Source organism: Grampus griseus (genome assembly GCF_964374135.1).
Source record: "Grampus griseus genome assembly, chromosome: 7".
NCBI classification, from domain to species: Eukaryota; Metazoa; Chordata; class Mammalia; order Artiodactyla; family Delphinidae; genus Grampus; species Grampus griseus.
In genome coordinates this window covers 55,656,254-55,676,457 of record NC_139001.1, presented here as the reverse complement: position 1 = coordinate 55,676,457, position 20,204 = coordinate 55,656,254, and the positions used below count along the sequence as shown (strand labels likewise).

Sequence of the window (20,204 nt, the reverse complement as noted above, 5' to 3'; positions counted from 1 at the left end):
ACAGAATCTCCACATTTGAATGCCTAGATAGTCCTTGAAGTCGTTTTCAACCCTGAACTTTACAGCCGGCTGAGTCAAATTCTTATTAAGCTGGTTTGACTTTAGTTTCTTTCACTTGCAACTAAAAGGCATGCTAATAAAAGGCTGAAGAAAAAAGTCATTTATAGCGTGCTTACTATTAGCTAGGGTCAGTGCTTCTTGTGGAGTAATTCACTGCATACTTATCCCTGCTTTACAGATGAAGCAGCCTCGGTGCTTTGCCTCACTGGAGGTCATTCTTGGAAAATGGTAGCAGCCCAGGCAGTCTGGCTCTAGGGCCTGTGGACCTGTACACTATATTGCGCTTGATGGATTGATAGGACTTTTGGTGAATAACCTGCACGTAGTGCTTATTTTAAACATGCTGAGCCCTCAGATGACTTCCATTTACCCACTTCAAAATGAAACCAAGCAAGACGTGAATATCTGACCAGATGAAGAAAATGATCAGTGCTGTGAATGGTTTCTTGGGTAGCCTGCAGAGTCTCAAAATTTTGAGGGGCCTTGCTATTGTACCTGCTGTTTACATGTTTAATCACTGGATATGTCCCAAAGTGAACTGGTTTTCCCACCTAAATCTTCAAGCCACAGTCTTAACCATCTCTGGGGAACTCAGTTCTTTCAATGTTCAAGTCCTTGAGCCTACCTTCATCCTGCATCCATTCTATTGGAAAATCCTTTTAGTTCCTCCGTTGAAACATGCAGAATCCAGTGCCTTCTCACTACTGCTATCACTCTAAACCAAGACACCATACTCCATGTGACTATTTCAGAGCCTCCCCATTGGTCTCCTACCTTTACCCTTTAGACTACTGCCGACATACAAGGCAGAGGAAACCTTTAACTCAGATGTACCCCTACTTAACACTGCCAGTAGTTCTCCACAAGGTAAAAGCAAGGTTATGAAGGCTTAACAAGGATCTGTGCCATGTGCTTTTCTACTCACCCACCCTTTTTCTCCCCCTCCATGTTCAGCCATATATTTTCTCAAACAGGCCTCAGAGCCTTCCAACTTCCTGTGTTTGTAATACTCTGTTAGTAGGATGGTTCTCCCACACCTTCAAATGTATGGCATATATCTTGATAGGAGTAAAAGAACCGGTGTTTTCATGTCAAAGTATATAGAGCATTTTTTTTTAGTTGAGATATACTTGCTGCTGAAGAGAAAGTGGTTTTTTTTGCCGTACGCGGGCCTCTCACCGTCGTGGCTTCTCCCGTTGCGGAGAACAGGCTTCGGACGCGCAGGCTCAGCGGCCGTGGCCCACGGGCCCAGCCGCTCCGCGGCATGCGGGATCTTCCCAGACCCAGGGCGTGAACCCGTGTCCCCTGCATCGGCAGGCGGACTCTCAACCACTGCGCCACCAGGGAAGCCCGAGAAAATCTTTTTGATATATTCCATTTCCCTGTATTTATTTCCCGTACCAATTTAGTGTAGTGCTTTCCATATTATTGTCATAAAAGATTGTGAATGAACTTCAAAGAAATAATTTAACGGTCATAATATTCCTTTATTAGTACCAGCTTTTCAACTAAATTGTCTTTTGCTAGAGCTAAACAATTTAATATAAAAAATGCCATTTTTTTGTTCATACAGTATTTATTTTAAAAAGTACAGTGGTTAGTTTTGCAACAATTTGCTTTTAGCCAGATGTATCATATAAATCTATGAAAGTAACAAATGAGATAAGAACAGTATAAATAAGGAGTTTTTGTAGTATTTACATGTAGAAACTAGCCCCAATGGTGTTTTAAGAAATTAAGTTTGCAGTTAAAGTGAAACTACTGATTCAGCATACTGATAACTTATTTTAATGCTTCTTAAAGTTTTATATTTTCTACACTAGTTTTGACTATAATTTTGCATAGAATTACTTATAAAGTATATTTCTGCATTTCACATCACAGTAGGAGCTTTTAGTATAACAGTACAACAACAAAAAAACCCCACTAGCTCAGAAAAGGTAAGATCTGCTCAAATCTAGTTTTTCTTAGTATCTGGCTTCTTACTTTTGGGAACAAGGAATACATTGCCATCTCTCGTTTGCTGCAAGGAGTATTCACTTGGGGAGTACGGCTTTCCATCTTCATCACGTAGCATGCTGAAGACTTCAAGATACAAGGTGCTGAGTTGTTTTTTCAGTAGATGGAGGCTTTTGTCATTTTCTCCTTTTTCTTTGAGCAATTTTTCTTTTTCATCTTTTAAATGATCTAAATCTTGCTCCAGTTCCACTATATTTTCCAGTTTTCTTTTTCTGCAGTTCTGAGCAGCCACTTTATTCTTACCCCTCCTACGTATGTCTCTAATTAATGCAAGTTGAGCCTCGTTGAATTGCTCCTTGGACATCATTTCATTGAAGTCATCAACTGGGAGGTTAATGATTTTTTCTACAGGGAATGGGATATGGAGAGCTTTTGCCCGTAGCTCATCTCTTGTGAGATGAGCCTCCAAGCGGCTTGAATGTTTGTCTTTTGTGAATGGGGTTTTTCGATGACCAGGACTTACAGGCACTTCTTTCTTTGGTGTATTTTCACACTGGGCATCACACACTGGAGCACTGTTCCTCCGAGATGATGACAAGGGTTGGACTGTATCCCCAGAAGGCCTTACTGGCTGTGTTTTAGGACCCTTCTGTTTGACACTTCCAGGAGAACTATCTATTTCTTCCATTTCAGAATCACTGAAGCCAAGCAGTGTGTCTCCACAGATGGTAGATTCCACTGAGTGTTCAGGTGATGCCATGCTGGGACTTGTGTTCAGTGATATGCCAGAGTCAGAATCATTGAATTCTGCTGTTGCACTTTCAGGGTGGTTTTGGTTGAAGGCTTTACAAAGTGATAGATCAGAGATATCAATGGGCCCGTTTAGAAGTTCAGAGAGTGACTGGCTTAAAGTAGCAGAGGAGGGCATGCTGTTGCTGGTACTGGGCTCTGCTATGAAAGCGGAATAAAATTCATCACCAAAATCTGTATTTACTGTGGCATTTGAAGTTAATGAGTTCACTGTCAACTGGCTGGATTCTTCTGTGGAGAGGATGCTGCTGAAGGAATCCTCAAAAGCACTGAGAAAATGTGGACTGCAGTTACCTACTTCTTTTTCCAATGAGGGGATTGATGAATAGAAATGATAATTGTTGTTAATTTCCGCCAGTTTGGTTTCTGGACTTGGAACCATGCTAGTCTCAGCCAGTTTGTCACTTTGAATATTAAGACACTGCATGGAAAAGAAGTTTATACTATGTTAAGTCAAGGTTAAGCTATTTTTAATAGCTGATAATCCATATCTGATGGTAATCTCTCCCCACCCCCATTCACACCAGGCTCTTCTAGAATTCAGAGGTAATTCCCATTTCCAACAGATACTTATGCCTAAGCATATGTATTATTTTCAGAGTTCCCAGATCAGACTTCAGGTTTATAACCTGATCTGTCCCTCAAGACATCCAGTCCATTTAACTAACAAAAGTTCACTGAAGTGAGCATGGGCAGCTCTCATGACTAATTTAAAAGCACCCTCCAATCCTTCCTATAAGTAGGTGGCATATAAATAATAAATAACTGGAATGACTAATTTAAAGGGACTGAATATAAAATAGCATCTTTGGTATTTATTATATTAGATCTTAGTTACCTGTAATTCTGGAATGGATAATAGCTCCTCCCAAACTTGCTCAATATCCTGCTGCATATCGTCTAAATCAGCAGTGGCTAACTGAAGGACAGCAGTTTCAGGTGACTGAGCCTGATTAGGAGCAATAAAGACTGGGCTGTCGATGTGGCTGGGAATATCAGGAACAAGTGACTGAAACGTAGCTGAAGAAACCTAAAATTGAGAAGGCATTTATCTACATGAATCTGCCACCAGCAGTGGATGGGTATGCTCCAAGGCCATCACAACATCTTAGACTGGAATTGGCTGCAGTTCTGTATTTCTCTACTTATAATGGGGACTTACGACTCCTATTTCTATATAATGAAACAAATGTTTTTGTCCTGCCCAGCTGACTCCACATTTACTCATTTACTAGCTTGATTGCTTTATCCTATGCATTTGAAGGTAAACGTCAAAATGGGTAAGAATAATCTTTAGTATTTAATTTGTATATATGTATGTAATACCTAGTATAGTGCTTCAGACAATAAACTTATTAAAATTGTTAACCGAAGAAGTCTTGGTTTACTACCCAGCTTGCTTTTTACTCACCAAAATTTCTAAGTACCTATAACAAGAGAGTTAACTTGTTTCCACGGTTATGCTCACCCATCCCTCTGGCTATGCAGGAGTAAACGTTTTTGGTTTTGTATTATGTGGGGGAAGGAGTTGTGTCTTTTTTTTTTTTTTTCAAATCATAAAGTTACCTATAGGCTAAGGTTTCCTTGATAAAATTTGCTCCTGAAATAGTTTTTCATTTTTTTTAAAAAAATGGAGATACATCAAAGGGACCAATATACGATATGTTATGTATAGTTGTGGAGATTTGCTGTTAACTAAATGTTAATACCTCATTGTCATCTACAAATGGGAATGTCTCTGTCAAAAGCTGCATGCAGTCATCGAAGTACAAATCATCTGGTTTGGGAATGTGGGCTACCTGCATAAAAGGGAAAGACACAGAGGAAGAAAAAAATTGTTCCGTGTTCATAAAATGTTTACAGTCTAGTTAGTCAAACATTCCTCTTGTTTCAGAAGTCAGTTTAGTATAGTAAAGAGCACAGAATCAAACCAGACTATCTAGTTTCAAATCTTGGCCCCCACCCCCCTATTTATTGCCCAGTTTCTGGGCAAGTTATTTAACCTCTTTGGGCTTCAACTGCTCATCTGTAGATAAAGTAGGATAATGGTAATTAACTCATAATTGTTGTGTTGATTAAATCAATCAATATTTCAAGTACTTTAGTAGAACAGTACCTGTCACAGTACATGAATAATCCCTACTACAACAGTCCTACTACTGTCACTACTGTTGCAGCTGTTTGATCCTTACAATTACATAATGTTTTTATAGCTTACAAAGCTCTTCCATGTAATTTATGTCCTCCTAATCCTTACACTGAGGTAAGTCAGTCAGGCACTGAACTCATCAGTAGGCTGAGGTTGGGAAGTTGACTTAATAAGTTCATGAAGTAAAAGGCAAAGCTGGAACTCAAATCCAGATGTTTTACCTTCCCAAGAACTGAGTACCCTGTACCTGGGAGTAGTTGGCAGATCCACTGGTTTCCGACGGGATGTGTTGTGCTGGCTGAACCGGGAGGAATTCACCTGTCTCTTCATCTAGTTGTAACTGAGCGAAAAAGGCTTTCTCTTGCTCCTTTTGCAGTTGTTCTTGTCTTTCCTTTTCAAGTTTTTTCTGTTTTTCCCGCTCATGCTCCTTCCGTCGTTGACTGAAGTCAAATACTTCTCGACTTACCCCGAGATCTATATCTTGCCTCCAAAGTATGTCAATCAAATCCATGTCCTATGTTTAAAACAAAAAAGGAAGGAGAGAGACCATGGTTAAAATAGTTTTAAAATGGCAGATACCACATAATTTACATTATGTCATTGCTGATGGTGGGGGGTAGGGAGATTACAAATAAAATCTGAATGGGAACGCAGATCCAAAGTTCTGGAAGGGCACAGTTAATTCTATTCAACGTATGTATCTTTTTTTTTTTTTTAAATCACCTACAAACAGCTATCCAATGTAATCACTCATTACTTGGATTATTAACAATTTGGGTGATGGTAGAGGTCACTAACAACAAAGTAACAAATGTTGCACATTAACATTCTTGAATTGAAAGAACTCCCACACTTGTTTAATGGAATAGAGAAATTAGAGCAAGCACTCCAAGCCAATGGTTTATTATAAGAAGTGGAGTTTGGAAAACATGATTGAGCATGTGGAATTTTTCCCTAAACTTGCTTAGCAAATACCAGTTTACAGGGGAAAAAAAAAACCCAAGTTAAACTGTCAACCTAGCAGTTGTGAAATATCACCTTTCTTTTGGTCTTTGCTATAGTGGATTATCTTTTCCCCATCATTTCTCGCTACTTCTGTGTCTGTGGTTACTTATTAAAAGTTTCCTTTTTTTTTTTAATAAATTTATTTTATTTATTTATTTTTGGCTGAGTTGGGTCTTCGTTGCTGCGTGCGGGCTTTCTCTAGTTGCAGTGAGCGGGGGCTACTCTTCGTTGCGGTGCGCGGGCTTCTCGTTGCGGTGGCTTCTCATTGCCGAGCACAGGCTCTAGGCGCGTGGGCTTCAGTAGATGCGGCACACAGGCTCAGTAGTTGTGGCTCATGGGCTTAGTTGCTCTGCAGCATGTGGGATCTTCCCGGACCAGGGATCAAACCTGTGTCCCCTGCATTGGCAGGCGGATTCTCAACCACTGTGCCACCAGGGAAGCCCCAAAACAGTTTCCTCTTGACTTGAGTTTTAGCTCCTGAGGTATGAACAAATTAGTAAATTCAAGTCCTAGCAAATGGTAATCTTGTGTGGGTGAAGCAAGAGATTGCCAAAAGAACTGGGAAAGGGGTAGTGCCCACTAGGCTCACTCCTGAGAAATCGTAAATAACCCTCTTAATAACACAAACCAAAAAAAGGTGACTCTAGGGAAAGATGGAAGGTAATATGTTCTAAGATATGGGGAGAATTGTACAATGAGGGAATGGTTATTTTGATTTATATTACACGGCTAGTCTTAGATTACCATGTCCATATTTTCCTAACCACACATGTGTCAAAAGCAATTTTTCTGATTTACAACTTTAGTTTTTGTAAAAGTCTGAACAGGTAGGAAATGTAAATCAGTTTCCATTTAACAAATCATCTGTGTTGAAAATAATGAGATGGAGACTGGAAAAACTGACAGAGAAAGGGAATTGGGATCTGAAGGCCAGCAGACACAGTGTGTACAGACATCAAACTTTGTATTGCGGTTCAGACAGCAGTTGGCAGCACTGGGCTGCCCAGTGCATTTACGGCTCTACTACTTTCAGCCTCCAAAGGACAAAAAACAACATGGCTGTTGCTTCACTGAGCAGTCAGGCTATTTCACCCAACAAAGTACAAGCACAGACCACCCAGCCTAGAGGCAGCCCAGCTAACTGGATAGTAGAGGCCACCTCTAGCCTTGATTGAAAGTTGGTGTTAGAATCTTAAATGCTATGAAACCCTGCTCATGAGGTTCATTACTCTAGCTCTGAACAGTATAACTTTTAGTACAAAGCACACACAGTAGGTATAATTAAAGCAGTATCTGTAGCTCTTCAGAACTGGCTAGGGTATACCTGTTTGTAAGCCAACATCTATTAAGGGCTTTCTATATATGCCAAGCATTGTTCTAAGTACTTCAGATATACACAAACCAACCCTCAAAACCACATAAAGAGGACATGTATCCCTGTTTTACAGAGAAGTATATTGAAGCTTAGAAAGAAGACGTACTACGATAAAGTGCCAGGACAGGGATATATACCCAGGCATGAGTACAATATGAGCCAATCCTGGACTCCTGATTTTTAACCACTAGCCCACACTAAAAATACGAAGTCTGATCACTGGACAGTGGTTCCTAAGTGGGGCAGGAAATAAAATCCATTGTTGTATATGTAGACTTTGCCTTGACGTATTGGTGGTGGGAAGAAGTGGCCATCACCACTTCAAAAGACTGGATTGAGCAAATGTCACCTGGATTATTTTCCTCGCCACAAGCAACAAAATAGGAATCGTAGAGCATTCAGTCATACGTGGCTATCTTCTCAGGGGGCTCCCCACTAAAATAAAACATGAGAATTTCCATTTTAAAAATAATTTGTTTCCACTTTAATAGACATGTTTACACAAGGGTCATGTGAAAAGAGAAAGGCCCAAGATATAGAGAAACCTACTTTAAAATTCTAATTAGGTTGGGCCATATCTTCTGAGGGAATCTAGCTACAGCTGAGTATCCTGTCTGGGCCATTCTCCAAACTGGAGCTAACGACCAAGGTGCTAAGTCTCGTTCAGGGTGTTCACTACTAAATGCTAGCACTAAAAATTAAGGAAATGCATACTCATGCTATCTCAATTGAACTCTAGTTTCTCTATAAAATAAGCAGTACCTGTAGCCACCTCTCTCAAAAACTGACACGGAAAGTGCACTGAGCTCTTCAGAAGGTCAACAATAGAGAAACCCAAATACTTGTCCCTGCACCTGGGGGTCACTCTGCCACATCTGCCCTCACTTCCCCAGACTGCCCTAGGCCTGGGGCTTCTCCTTGTTCAGAGATCCCAGGATAAAAACCAGTACTCAGTTTTGACTTTTCCATGGAAGAACTGAAAGAGCACTGAAGAATTTACGTTGGAAACACCTCATAAATATGACTAGTCCAAAGTATTCCCAGAACCCAGAACTATGGGTGGGAGGAAAATTTCTAATGTAATTTACTCTAAAATTGTCAGTGGCAATCACACCAAGAGTTGATACAACTCTGTTCTTTCCTTTTCCCCCCTTTCCTCCCCATCAGATGTCTTGAGTGGGTTTAGGTGTTTTAGCTATAAATTTAGTATAATTGTTCCATCCTACCCCTACCATATGGATGTTGGTCGATCAAATGAAATGTAGAAGAAATTTCTCTATAAATGTAAAGTATATGTAAATGTTGTTATGCATCCCAACAAGAAGTAGGATGGGCCCTACTACTTGCTGTAAGTGAGACCAAGCTCCAGGCCAAAGGATAATAATGAAGTTACAGATGGAACTGTAGTGGGAGCCTTGAAACAACACTCAGCCATAAAGCTACTTGGTTCCTCCTCAGGGAAGGTATGAAATTGACCACTAGGCATGTGAATCGTGTGTTGTAAATAAAAGTAAATAACATACACTTTTATGTAAACTTTTATGTACACACACAACACCCTCTCGATTCCTGACATGACTACCCTTCAATGCACAGCCCCAAACCAATTCAGTGTTTTAAAATTTCCCATAACATAATTAGACAAGGACACATTGATGGATCCTCATCAACAAACAGGAAAAATAAAACACAAAATGTCATTTGGATCAGCTCCTGAGCACCTGTTCTTGTTATCTGATCTGAAACAATGCTGGACACTGGGAGGTGGAGGGGCTCCTACAGCCAGAGCTGACCGTCTCCACCAGGAATGCCACCAAAAGATATTTCAAGTGACAACATCTAATTGTTCTTAATGAAGGCTGGGCAGCCTTCAATGAGATAATAGACCAAGACAGGTTTCAAAGTGTTCTCAGAGGTTTTCATTTTTAAGTTTATTTTTATATAATGTTTAATCTTGCCATGCGAGGTCTCTGAAAGAACACATCTGCTTAAAAAAAAAAAAAAAGCTGAGTTTTAACCACTTTGAATTCCTTTAACACAGATGTTCTGATCAAATTCAGAATTCAGTAACAAGGGGTTGCTTGTCATGGCCTTGATGTATCATATACTGTGTTACTCAGATTTTCACATAAGTTTTGGAAGAAAAAACCTGCAGCGATTTGATATTGCATGAAATATTCAAAGCTTTATGTTGAAAATGAGAACAGCAGAAGTTTGTTGACCCACGACTCACTGGTGGGGAGCCCTGCAGGCCCAGGACTGTGTTCTGTGCTGACCTCAGGCAGTGAGCTGTCTTGAAGGAGCCCTGTGACTGGGCACATGACTTACTCCACAAATGACCCATCTCTCTGCAAAATTCCCGAACCATCTAAGAGGAGATAGCTGGGGTGGTGCCCATAACAAAACGGACAGTATGGAAGGACAATGCCAGTGGAAGAATTAAACTGCTCTCCCACACTTCAACCTGAGGCACTGGGGAAGCATGGCTGCCCTGCAAGAGGGCAGATAAAAAGGGTCTGGGGAGGGAGAGGAAATGTATGGCATTTCAACAGGTATTTCCTTAAGCTTCCCAAGGGCAACACAGGCACTGGCTGTGAGCCTTCACGTGCCATATGGAGCAAATGCCGTCTGACATACTTGGTGTCTGAATTTTTGTTGTTGTCCTTTTGCAATTCCTGAGTGTATTCCACGTTATGTTGCTAGCTTGGCTTCGACAAAATAAGGCAATTTAATAAGAACGTAAATGTTTGACAATTCACGTTAAATCACCATCTGGCCCAATGGAAACAGTCATATTGAAAATGTCTCTCTCTATATATATCATCATTTGCCATCTGGGTAATCTGTTACGCATTTTATGGGAAATCTGAAGTTGGACTATTAACTCGTACCACTTTAAAACAAATGTCTTTGTTCCAGGATAAACAGAAGAAAGCCCTTGAACACAGAATCCCATAATAATGTCTTTTGCAAGCCAATTTTAGTGCTTTGAACAAACAAGCATTTATCATGCTCAGATGATCCCCCCAAATCAGAAAAGATAAAGCAAAGATATCATCTCTTCCTAAATTAAAGCAATTCAGTAAACTAAGGCTTTAGAAAAGTATTTGAAATGAAAAATAAAATGGTTTTTATTATATACATTCAAATGTATAAATGAAGCTTGCACCTCCCAACCCCTTTCCCCACCTGCCCTCTCCCATCCTCTGTTTTGTCCAGAGGATGACGGGAAGGTCGTGGGAGGTTTCTTCTAAAAACAAATTTCACCAATAAACTTTTTAAAAAATTGCACAGATAACTAACTTTGTAAACAGACAATGAAAACTGATCCTCACTTCCAATTTTACAGTATAAGTGTTAAGACAATGTCTCAAGTGATTCCTTTTTTTAAATTTTTAATTTTTTTTACATCTTTATTGGGGTATAATTGCTTTATACAGATTCCTTCTTAAAATCATGTATTTCCATTAAGAAAATAATAAATCTTCTTTTAAAGTTTATTCTCCTGAAATCGATCTCTCCATCCAAATATTAACTACTGGCATTCAGAGTCTAAATTGCTTTTCTTTCATACATTTCAGTCTTTATATTATGCCCAGGTGGTTATATTATTCACCTAAAAGCTAAATCTGGTTTAATATTTTTTTCCATAGAAGCTGCTCAAATGTTTTTGGGCAAAACCGGATGGAACATGAATCTCATCCTACTGTCCGTTGAAGTATAAACCAAATTAAGAGCTATAGGAAAGTACAAAAACAACTGAGGGCATGCTCGAATTCTGAAGAATTGATTGAACAACAACAAAGATCTCCTTGATTCCCAAGGCTCTACTCTGCAGTCACAATCCTTACTCCTAAAGTAAAATGACACCAAGCAGGTGTGTTTTTAAAATACATCTCACTGATGACTATTCTATTTCATAAATATTTATCTGCCTATTTACTTCTCTCCTGCTTCATTACAAGAAGATACACAAGACAAGGCCAACTGTTTTCTCAGACTTCTAGAGAAGGCAGATGAGATGACAGGTTATTCTCTACAGTCTGCCCACATTCAGGTACTTTTTTTGAGTCTACTGGACTGATTTGCTAACTTCTGAATATATTGCTGTAATAATTATGGAGCAGGTGATAAAAAACAAAGATCACAAAAAAACATATTTATATAGAATCACAGAATGTTAGAGATGGAAGGGGACTTACAGCCACCTAGGCCAAGTGTAAATGTCACTGGGTTAATCTGTGTTAACTACAGCTCCATTTTTAAAAATAACTGGCCTAGCAACCAGTTTCTATGTCAGCAGAGACTCCTAACAGGTAAAAGTTACCACTAATCCAAGTTTTCCTTCTCGAGAAAACTTACCAGGGATTATTTCCTCAATCTTCAATAACTAGCAATTCTTTTTGTTTTGCTTTTTTAATTTATTTTTATTGGAGTATAGTTGCTTTACAATGTTGTGTTAGTTTCTGCTGTACAGCAAAGTCAATCAGCTATAAGTATACATATATCCCCTTCTTTTTGGATTTCCTTCCCATTTAGGTCACCACAGAGCACTGAGTAGAGTTCCCTGTGCTATACAGTAGGTTCTCATTAAAATAACTAGCAATTTTTAACAGCATAAAAAATCTCAAACACACATCAAGACATGAATTATTCAACAAGTTAAAACTCTAGGGACTTCCCTAGTGGCGCAGTGGTCAAGAATCTGCCTGCCAATGCAGGGGACACAGGTTTGAGCCCCGGTCCGGGAAGATCCCACATGCTGTGGAGCAACTAAGCCCGTGCGCCACAACTACTGAGCCTGTGCTCTAGAGCCCGCGAGCCACAACTACTGAGCCCACACACCTAGAGCCTGTGCTCTGCAACAAGAGAAGCCACGGCAATGAGAAGCCCGCGCACCACAACGAAGAGTAGCCCCCACTCGCCCCTGCTCGAAAGCCCGAGCACAGTAACGAAGACCCAACGCAGCCAAAAAAATAAATTAAAAAAAACCAAACTCTAGATCACAAATTTGCTATTCCCTAGATCACAGATGCATCCTTCTACCCTTTTGTCTTTCAGCTAAAAAATGGTCCAGTTTCCTCACAGTCCAGCTTGTTACTGTGTACAGACATTTTCATGGGCTGCTTCCTGTTCACAAACAAGTTTCTCAGCAATGACTCAATCTAAGAAATGTGATCCAGCCAGTTTACTGGAACTCTCACCCATTACGCTTGTCTGTACACTGTAAAGCATGATGCAAAGATAACAGCAAAACTGGAAAGTGAATAGACTAGGAACTTGGACTATTTTCTCAAGAGGCACATGTGTTTGGCCAAAAATAAATCATAAAGGACAGTTAATTTCCAAAATAGCAGGTGAGGCCACTGCTACGAAAAGTGGATGGATCCAACTTTCCCATGGGAAGTTTCATATCTGGGTGCCAGCAGAGTTAATTTCTGGTTGTCTGTATTTAAGCAGGATGCTGCTGCTGGGCCTCAATCAAAGGGCTTATGCAAGGGTCAGTCACTATGTCAAGAGAATGGCTTGGTTAGATAAGCAAACTTCAGGACATGTTTTTTCTCATCTCTTCCCCATTTTGAAGAAGCCATGAATGTATTCAGTCCTGGATGCTGTCCTCTGCACATGAAAGGAACTTTGTGACTTGGTCTTCCATCACTATTAGAATGAGTCTACAGGAAAACACACACACCCATCTTACCAATATAACCTTCAGGTGCACTGGCTCTAACTCCCTAACTCACTTTACCTAACATACACTGAAACTAACCTAGCGTGGACTAACCAGGTCGTCAGATGTCTACCTTGAGCTCAAACAGCCCTGTTTGCTCACCCTCCTGCCCCTCCTCCTAAAGGGCAGCCCCCATGAGGGAGGGCAGTACCCTAGCACACTGGAACTACTGGGGCTCTTTACTGCCACTTCTGAACTTCCTCAGTGATCCTTCACCCTCTGTGGATCCTGCATTTGTAAACAGAAATTATTTATTTCTACCTTAAAGCTCCTTTTCAGATTTAACTGCCTACAATTAAGCTTTAAAAGCTAAGAATTGGGACAGTCACCCAGGCCTGCTGTTTCTTGCCGGTAGCCAAAGACCTGTGTGCCTGTGCTGGTGGTGGCAGTGATGAATTTTAGATACAAATGTATTATATATTGTAATATAGAAAGACTCTAAAACATTTAGACTTTTTTCTTTTTTGTGCATCCTGTTAAAATACTTTCCAAAGGGGGGGGGTCTTTAATTTCTTTTTTAGTGTGAAATTTTTGAGTATGAAATATTTCATACTAATAGCTAAAAGATCACTTCAGAATGGTGATAGTTATAATAAAGGTGGTGGTCAAGATTAACAAGATTTAGTGTCCATACTACCCTAAATGGATCATTAATCCAGCAACCCATCTACTACATGCATATAGCTCGCCATTCAGGTGCCAGGAACTGCGCTAGGTGCTGGGGACACAGAGATAAACAGAGGACAGTCTCTGATCTCAGTTTAGAGACTCAAGGAGAAACATGTAGGAGCCAAGGCAGCACAGAGGAAGTGTCACTAAACTGCACAGAAAGACCTCACAGGAGTGACAACTGACTTAAGTACGCCAGTCACAACTGCATGAACATCCCACCCGCTTAAACAAGGGGTAAGCCGGGTTTTTCCAAACATCTAGTCCACATGACTATCTGAAAGCAAAGGAGGTTTTGGAGTGGAGAACACAAACAACCCATCTCCACTCACTCTGCTTTCTTGGTCTCCCCTCTGGTGGCAGCAATCCCCCCACCCCTCCCCGTTTCCCCCCAGAGGCTCAGATCCTCCAGCACGAGGAAAATTCTCAGAGACTTCCTTCTCACATGTGGACTTTTCGGTCAGTATGACTCATCTCAGCTGAGATGGGAATTACTGCTAATGCCACACTGTCACAGAACGCTGCGACTGGAGGGGCCCAGAGGACGCACAGCCCCTTCCATTTTTCAAATAGGGAAACAGGTCTAGAGGATGAAATGACTTGCCCCAAGGTCAGAGGTCAAGGATTCCAAAACTACTATGGTCTACTTTTCTAATTTTACAAATCCTGCCAAGTTATTTGGCAGAGGGGGAAAAAGATACATTTTTGCTTCACTGTTTCAATTTGCACCTCTGGCCCCAGCTTGCCAGTCTGCAGGTGCCTCGCAGCTTCTATTTGAGCTGGCATTTGCCGAGCACTTCATGGTTTGCAGGGGTGTTCACTGCAGAGCAAGGGGGAGGTGGCTTATCTTCATCTACGAATGAGCACAATTAGGCTTTGGGCCTCGAGCATCCCTGCCCCAAATTGCATGCTTGGCAAGTGGCAGAGCCAGGACCCCAACCAAGAACTGATTCTGAGCCTGTGGGCTCTTCCCACCACTGCAGGACAAAGGCTGCAAACTGCTTTAGCCCCAGGTGGGACGCTAAGGCTTGGAAGCTGGCTCTGCTGAAGCTCAGACCCACCCTTCCTGATGACTCAGGGCAAATACAGTCAACGGCACACACAGAGCTTAGCATTTAAATCTTCCCATAAAGCCAATATTTACCCCGTACTTTGTATATCTTATGTTATCTGGTCTGACTAAACTGCAAACTCCTTCAAGGCATGACAATGTCTTTTTTTTTTTTAATTTATTTATTATTATTTTATTTATTTATTGTTTCTGGCTGCATTGGGTCTTTGTTGCTGTGCACGGGCTTTTCTCTAGTTGCAGCGAGCAGGGGCTACTCCTGGTAGCGGTGCGCAGGCTTCTCCTTGCGGTGGCTTCTCTTGTTGCGGAGCACGGGCTCTAGGTGCGTGGGCTTCAGTAGTTGTGGCTCGTGGGCTCTACAGCGCAGGCTCAGTAGTTGTGGCACACAGGCTTAGCTGCTCTGCAGCATGTGGGATCTTCCCGAACCAGGGCTCGAACCCATGTCCCCCTGCACTGGCAGGCAAATTCTCAGCCATTGCACCACCAGGGAAGCCCAACAATGTCTTTTCTTAATAGATGGTAGATGTACATAGTATAAAATTTAAAAGTTGCAAAAGTAATCTCCCAGTTATCCTTCCCCAAGGCAACCATTGGCATCAGTTTTCTGTGTTCTTAGGAAGATATTCTATTAAATACACACCCGTAGGCACACACACAAGTAGCATATAATCATAATGTTCCACACTTATTTCTCCCTATTTATTTTAGAGATGGTTCTATATCAGGGCCTAGAGTTGTTCCATTATTTTTAATGGCTGAGTAGTATTTCATTATGAGGATGTACTATATTATTTAATAATTACTTAATCAGCCCCTCATTGGGCTTTTAAGTTATTCCTAATCTTTTGCTATTACAAATGATGCTATAATGGCTACCTTTGTACATAAATCATTTCACGAATGTGTGAGGATTATCTGTGGGATAGATACTTAGAAGTGGAATTGCTGGTCAAGAGTATATGCATTTTTATTTATGATACACATTGCCAAACAGCTCTCCACAGAGGCTGTACCTTTTACACCCCACCAGCAATGAGAAATGCTCATTTCCCCACTCTGTTCCCCACTCATGTGTCCTTCACACCTTGCGGCATATTGGCACGTGGTACCCACTCAATAAATACATTGTAATTGTTGATACAAGGTGTCCTATAGTAATTCCAGAATCATTTCAAAATCAGCCCTCCCACTATTTTTAAAGATAACAAAATTAAGACTAAAGAAGAGAATATACTGTACATACATACAATCAGTTGTCCGGCAAACAGCATTTGTTTAATCACCAGTCTATGTCCAGCCAAGGTAACCTTGGTTGGTGCCTTTGGAGCTGGTAAAACATCTGCAGGGGCAAGAAATGTAAAGGCCACGGTGCACACAGATAGACAGAGGCTAGGCAAAGTCTCAACAGGTGAAACAGGCAAAATCAGCAACCTCAGCCCTTCTAACAGGCAAGGTAAACTCCAAAGAAAAACCAAGTCCAATTAAAAATGGAACTACCATATGATCTAGCAAATCCACACCTGGGCATATGTCTGAAGAAAACAAAATAATTTGAATTTGAAATAATTGAAATAATTTGAAAAGATATATGCACCCTGATGTTCACTGCAGCATTGTTTACAACAGCCAAGATATGGAAGCAACCAAAGTGTCCATCAAGAGATGAATGTTTAAAGAAGATGTGGTGTATATATATGCAATGGAATATTAGCCACAAAGAATGCAATTTTGCCATTTGCAACAGCATAGATGGACCTGGAGGTGTTAATGCTTGCTGAAATAAGTCCAATAGAGAAAGACAAATACTGTTATGTTTTCATTTTATATATGGAATCTAAAAAATAAAACAAATGACTATAGCAAAACAGAAAAAGACTCACAGATACAGAGAACAAACTAGTGGTTACCAGTGAAGAGAGGCCTGGGGGAGAAGAGAATTAAGAAGTAACAAACTACTAGGTATAAAATAAATAAGACACAAAGATGCAATGTACAGCACAAGGAATATAACCAATATTTTATAACTTTAAATGGAGTATAATCTATAAAAGAAAAAGCAGGTTCAGCCAGGCTGACCCATCCACCAGCTCTCTAAAGACCAGGAAAAGGCATCCTTGTCTAGGGATGTGTCTCTCAGAAACATATGTCTGTTGGCCATTAAATTACATTGAACACACAATTGACTAAGGGGAGCTGACAGTGATCTTGCAGATCACAGACCAAACCCCAGGTTTACAAATGAGAATCCCAGGGCCCAGAGATGCTAAATGGTTAAATGGCCCTAGGTCTCATTTGACTGAGCAGAACCCAGGAGGGGGCATCTGGTCAACTAACACAAATTAGATTTCAAACTAGACTTTCCTATTGCATGCACGCATGCATTCATTCATTCATTTATTTGGCTGCGCCGGGTCTTAGTTGCGGCACTCAGGATCTTCATTGTGACACACGGGATCTTCGTTGCAGTATGTGAACCCCTAGTTATGGCATGTGGACTCTTAGTTGCAGCATGCATGCAGGATCTAGTTCCCCGACCAGGGGTCGAACCCAGGCCCCCTACACTGGGAGTGCAGAGTCTTAACTACTGGACCACCAGGGAAGTCCCCCTATTGCAATTTCTATTCCTTAAATTCATGAAATACTAGGAATTATTTTGAAAACAGACGTTTACAAAACTGTTGTATGGCATTCGACCCTGCAGCCAAATTAATGGCCTATAAAACTCTGTTACCTGACTGAAGTTTCTGCAGAGAACTTTCCTTTCCCTACTCCTAATCTCTAAATCCTGGGTGGTCTGTGTCCATGCTCAATACAATAGGGCTAAGAGCCTCCCAGTTCTAACCCTTACTTCAGGCAGATCGTCTCCACTACCAAGAGCAAAAGTCTAAAAAAAATTTAAAAAATTAAAGTGGACCCCTGAGAACTCCCAAATCATGGGGTCAAAGCCTTGGACCCACTAAATGCACATTCCAAACGTGACTGACTCATCCAAGGCCTCACCAAGACCAAGTGTGACCTCAGAAATAGTTCTACAACTGCTTGGAGAAAGGAAGCCCTCAAGACACCAGTCCTTCCATTTGCAGTGCTTTCGGAGCACAAAATACTTTCACTTGCATGACTGTATCATTTAATCCTCATGCTACTCTGTGTGAAGATCAGTGGGATGAAGAAACAGGTTCAGAAAGGTTAAATATCAAAGGTTGCCCAGCTTGTCAGCTGCATCTGTAGCAGAAGCAGCCCTCTCTAAACCTGACGGACAGACCCATAAATCAAATCACCATTTAATAACTCGCAATGCCTCCCTTTCCTCCTCTATGCCTCAAAATAGAAATAAAATTCTGGTTTGCTCTAAGGGTGCCCATTGCAGTTGTTGGTGGCTTCTTCCTTTAAGTCAGTTTTGTTAATAAGAAAACAATACCATAAAACAGGCCTAAACTTTTACCGAATGATCTCAGGCAACGTACCTAAACAATAAACACATGAAGTCAAGCTCTCAGTCTTTTTCTCAAGGACAAAAGCTATGGGTCTGGTTTAAAATCTCTGGCTTTGGGAAAAGAACTCTCTAAATTAAAATATGAAAGCCAGATGTATGGAGTTTTCTAAAGTAAATGATCACACAAAGTGTGGGTATTATTTGTACCTTATTACTATTCCCCATGAAAGTATCATTATACTGCCCAACAAAAATACATGTCAAACATGGAATCAATCACCCTGTCTACTGGTAGGCACAGCACAAAAATTCCTTTCTCTCCGTGCCTAAAATAATTTCTTTTTAAAGGCCTTTTCTTTGGTCTGGATCTCGTGGAAGCTCTTTGCAGCCCTGACACCCACCATGTTTCCAATGCCGAGTAAACCGAGGACCCAAAGCAATAGGCTATAAAGAACATTAAGTTCAGTACCCGTCTAGAATTAGGGCATGCCATGTTACAGTAACTTTTAACCTCAGTTTCTCCATCTGCTGAAGGACAGGGTTGGGTTAAGTGACTCCTAAGATTCCTTCCTCTAAACACCTCTGATTATAAAAAAGTCAAAAATACAAGTCTGAAAACTAATTTTGAACTTTAAAACAAGCTAATTTCATCTACCTATAACAGATGCTCTAAAGCAGTACTTTCCAGTAGAAATCTAATGCAAGCCACATGTGTAATTTAAACAATTTTAGTAGCCTTACTAAAAAAAAGTGAATTTAATTTAAACAATATATTTATTTCACCCATGTCAAAAAATTATTCTATCATGTAACCCAAATGTTTCAATTATTAACGAGCTATTAGAAGTGACAAAACACTCAACATACATAACAAATCTCACCTGAAGGCATCACATGAAATGCTGTCCCCCCAGAATAAAGTTATATTCAACAGAAAAATATCTTATCCTGCTTCTGTCTTAAATTTTAAATAATTCATTAAGATTAAAAATGCGGATCCTCAGTTACACCAGCCCCATTTCAAGTGGTCAAAAGTGACCAATGGCAAGTGACAGTGCAGCTCTGGGGACCTACAGAGTGAGTCCTCCACACTCCTTAGGGGGGAATTCTAATGAACCAAACTCCTCTGTTTCGCAACACCGTAACATTAACCCTTCCAAAGGACACTAGGCAGTATTTATACTGTTAGCAATTATTTGCAAAAAGCTACTTCAATGACCTGAAAGTGACAGTGTGAGTCTTAAGTTACTAAGAGGGCTCATAAGGACCACAGGGGATCACCCTGATGTTAATGAGCAATGTCTTGTCCAGAGGCCACACAATTACCAGATTATTGCAAAGGGCATATGAAGAATGGGTAGAAATAAGGGGCTTAGGTGCTAGGAAAATACTATCTGTTCCAACTAAGGTTATGAATTAACCCTGAGTCTGGAAATGACATTTCAACTTCTTCAAATGTATACATTTGAACATGCACAGTATCCACTGTTGTCACCAACTGCCAGGCAGCAATTTGGACCTCTTAAAAAGTAATTGATAAGTATATATACCACATTTCATTCTCTTAAAATCAGTATAGAAGGGGCTTCCCTGGTGGCGTGGTGGTTAAGAATCCGCCTGCCAACGCAGGGGACATGCGTTTGAGCCCTGGTCCTGGAAGATCCTGCACGCGGCGGAGGAACTAAGCCCATGCGCCACAACTACTGAAGCCCGCACACCTGGAGCCCGTGCTCCGCAACAGGGGAAACCACCGCAATGAGAGGCCCGGGCACCACGGCCAGAAGGGGCCCCAGCTCTATGCAACTGGAGAGGGCTCGCACGCGGCAGCAAGGACCCAACGCAGCCAAAAATAAATAAATAAACTTATTTTTTAAAAAATCAGTACAGGAATCTTTTACTTTCCTTAAGGTAAATCTTTTCAATTAACCCACTAAATAAATATGT

General features: G+C 40.8%; 1 protein-coding gene across 6 annotated transcripts in view; it reads right to left on the bottom strand.

Moving 5' to 3' along the window:
* Positions 1-1,396: 1,396 nt before the first annotated feature.
* Positions 1,397-20,204, bottom strand: part of NFE2L2 (NFE2 like bZIP transcription factor 2) — a 183,834-nt gene continuing 165,026 nt past the window's right edge. For all 6 annotated transcript variants that reach the window (XM_082658473.1, XM_082658477.1, XM_082658478.1 and 3 more), the window contains 4 exons: positions 5,226-5,492; positions 4,539-4,628; positions 3,668-3,859; positions 1,397-3,250 (listed from right to left, as the gene is read on the bottom strand). In XM_082658473.1, coding sequence (XP_082514599.1) covers positions 2,018-3,250; positions 3,668-3,859; positions 4,539-4,628; positions 5,226-5,492 — 1,782 coding nt within the window. In that variant the 3' untranslated portion in view covers positions 1,397-2,017. The remainder of the gene's footprint in view (positions 3,251-3,667; positions 3,860-4,538; positions 4,629-5,225; positions 5,493-20,204) is intronic.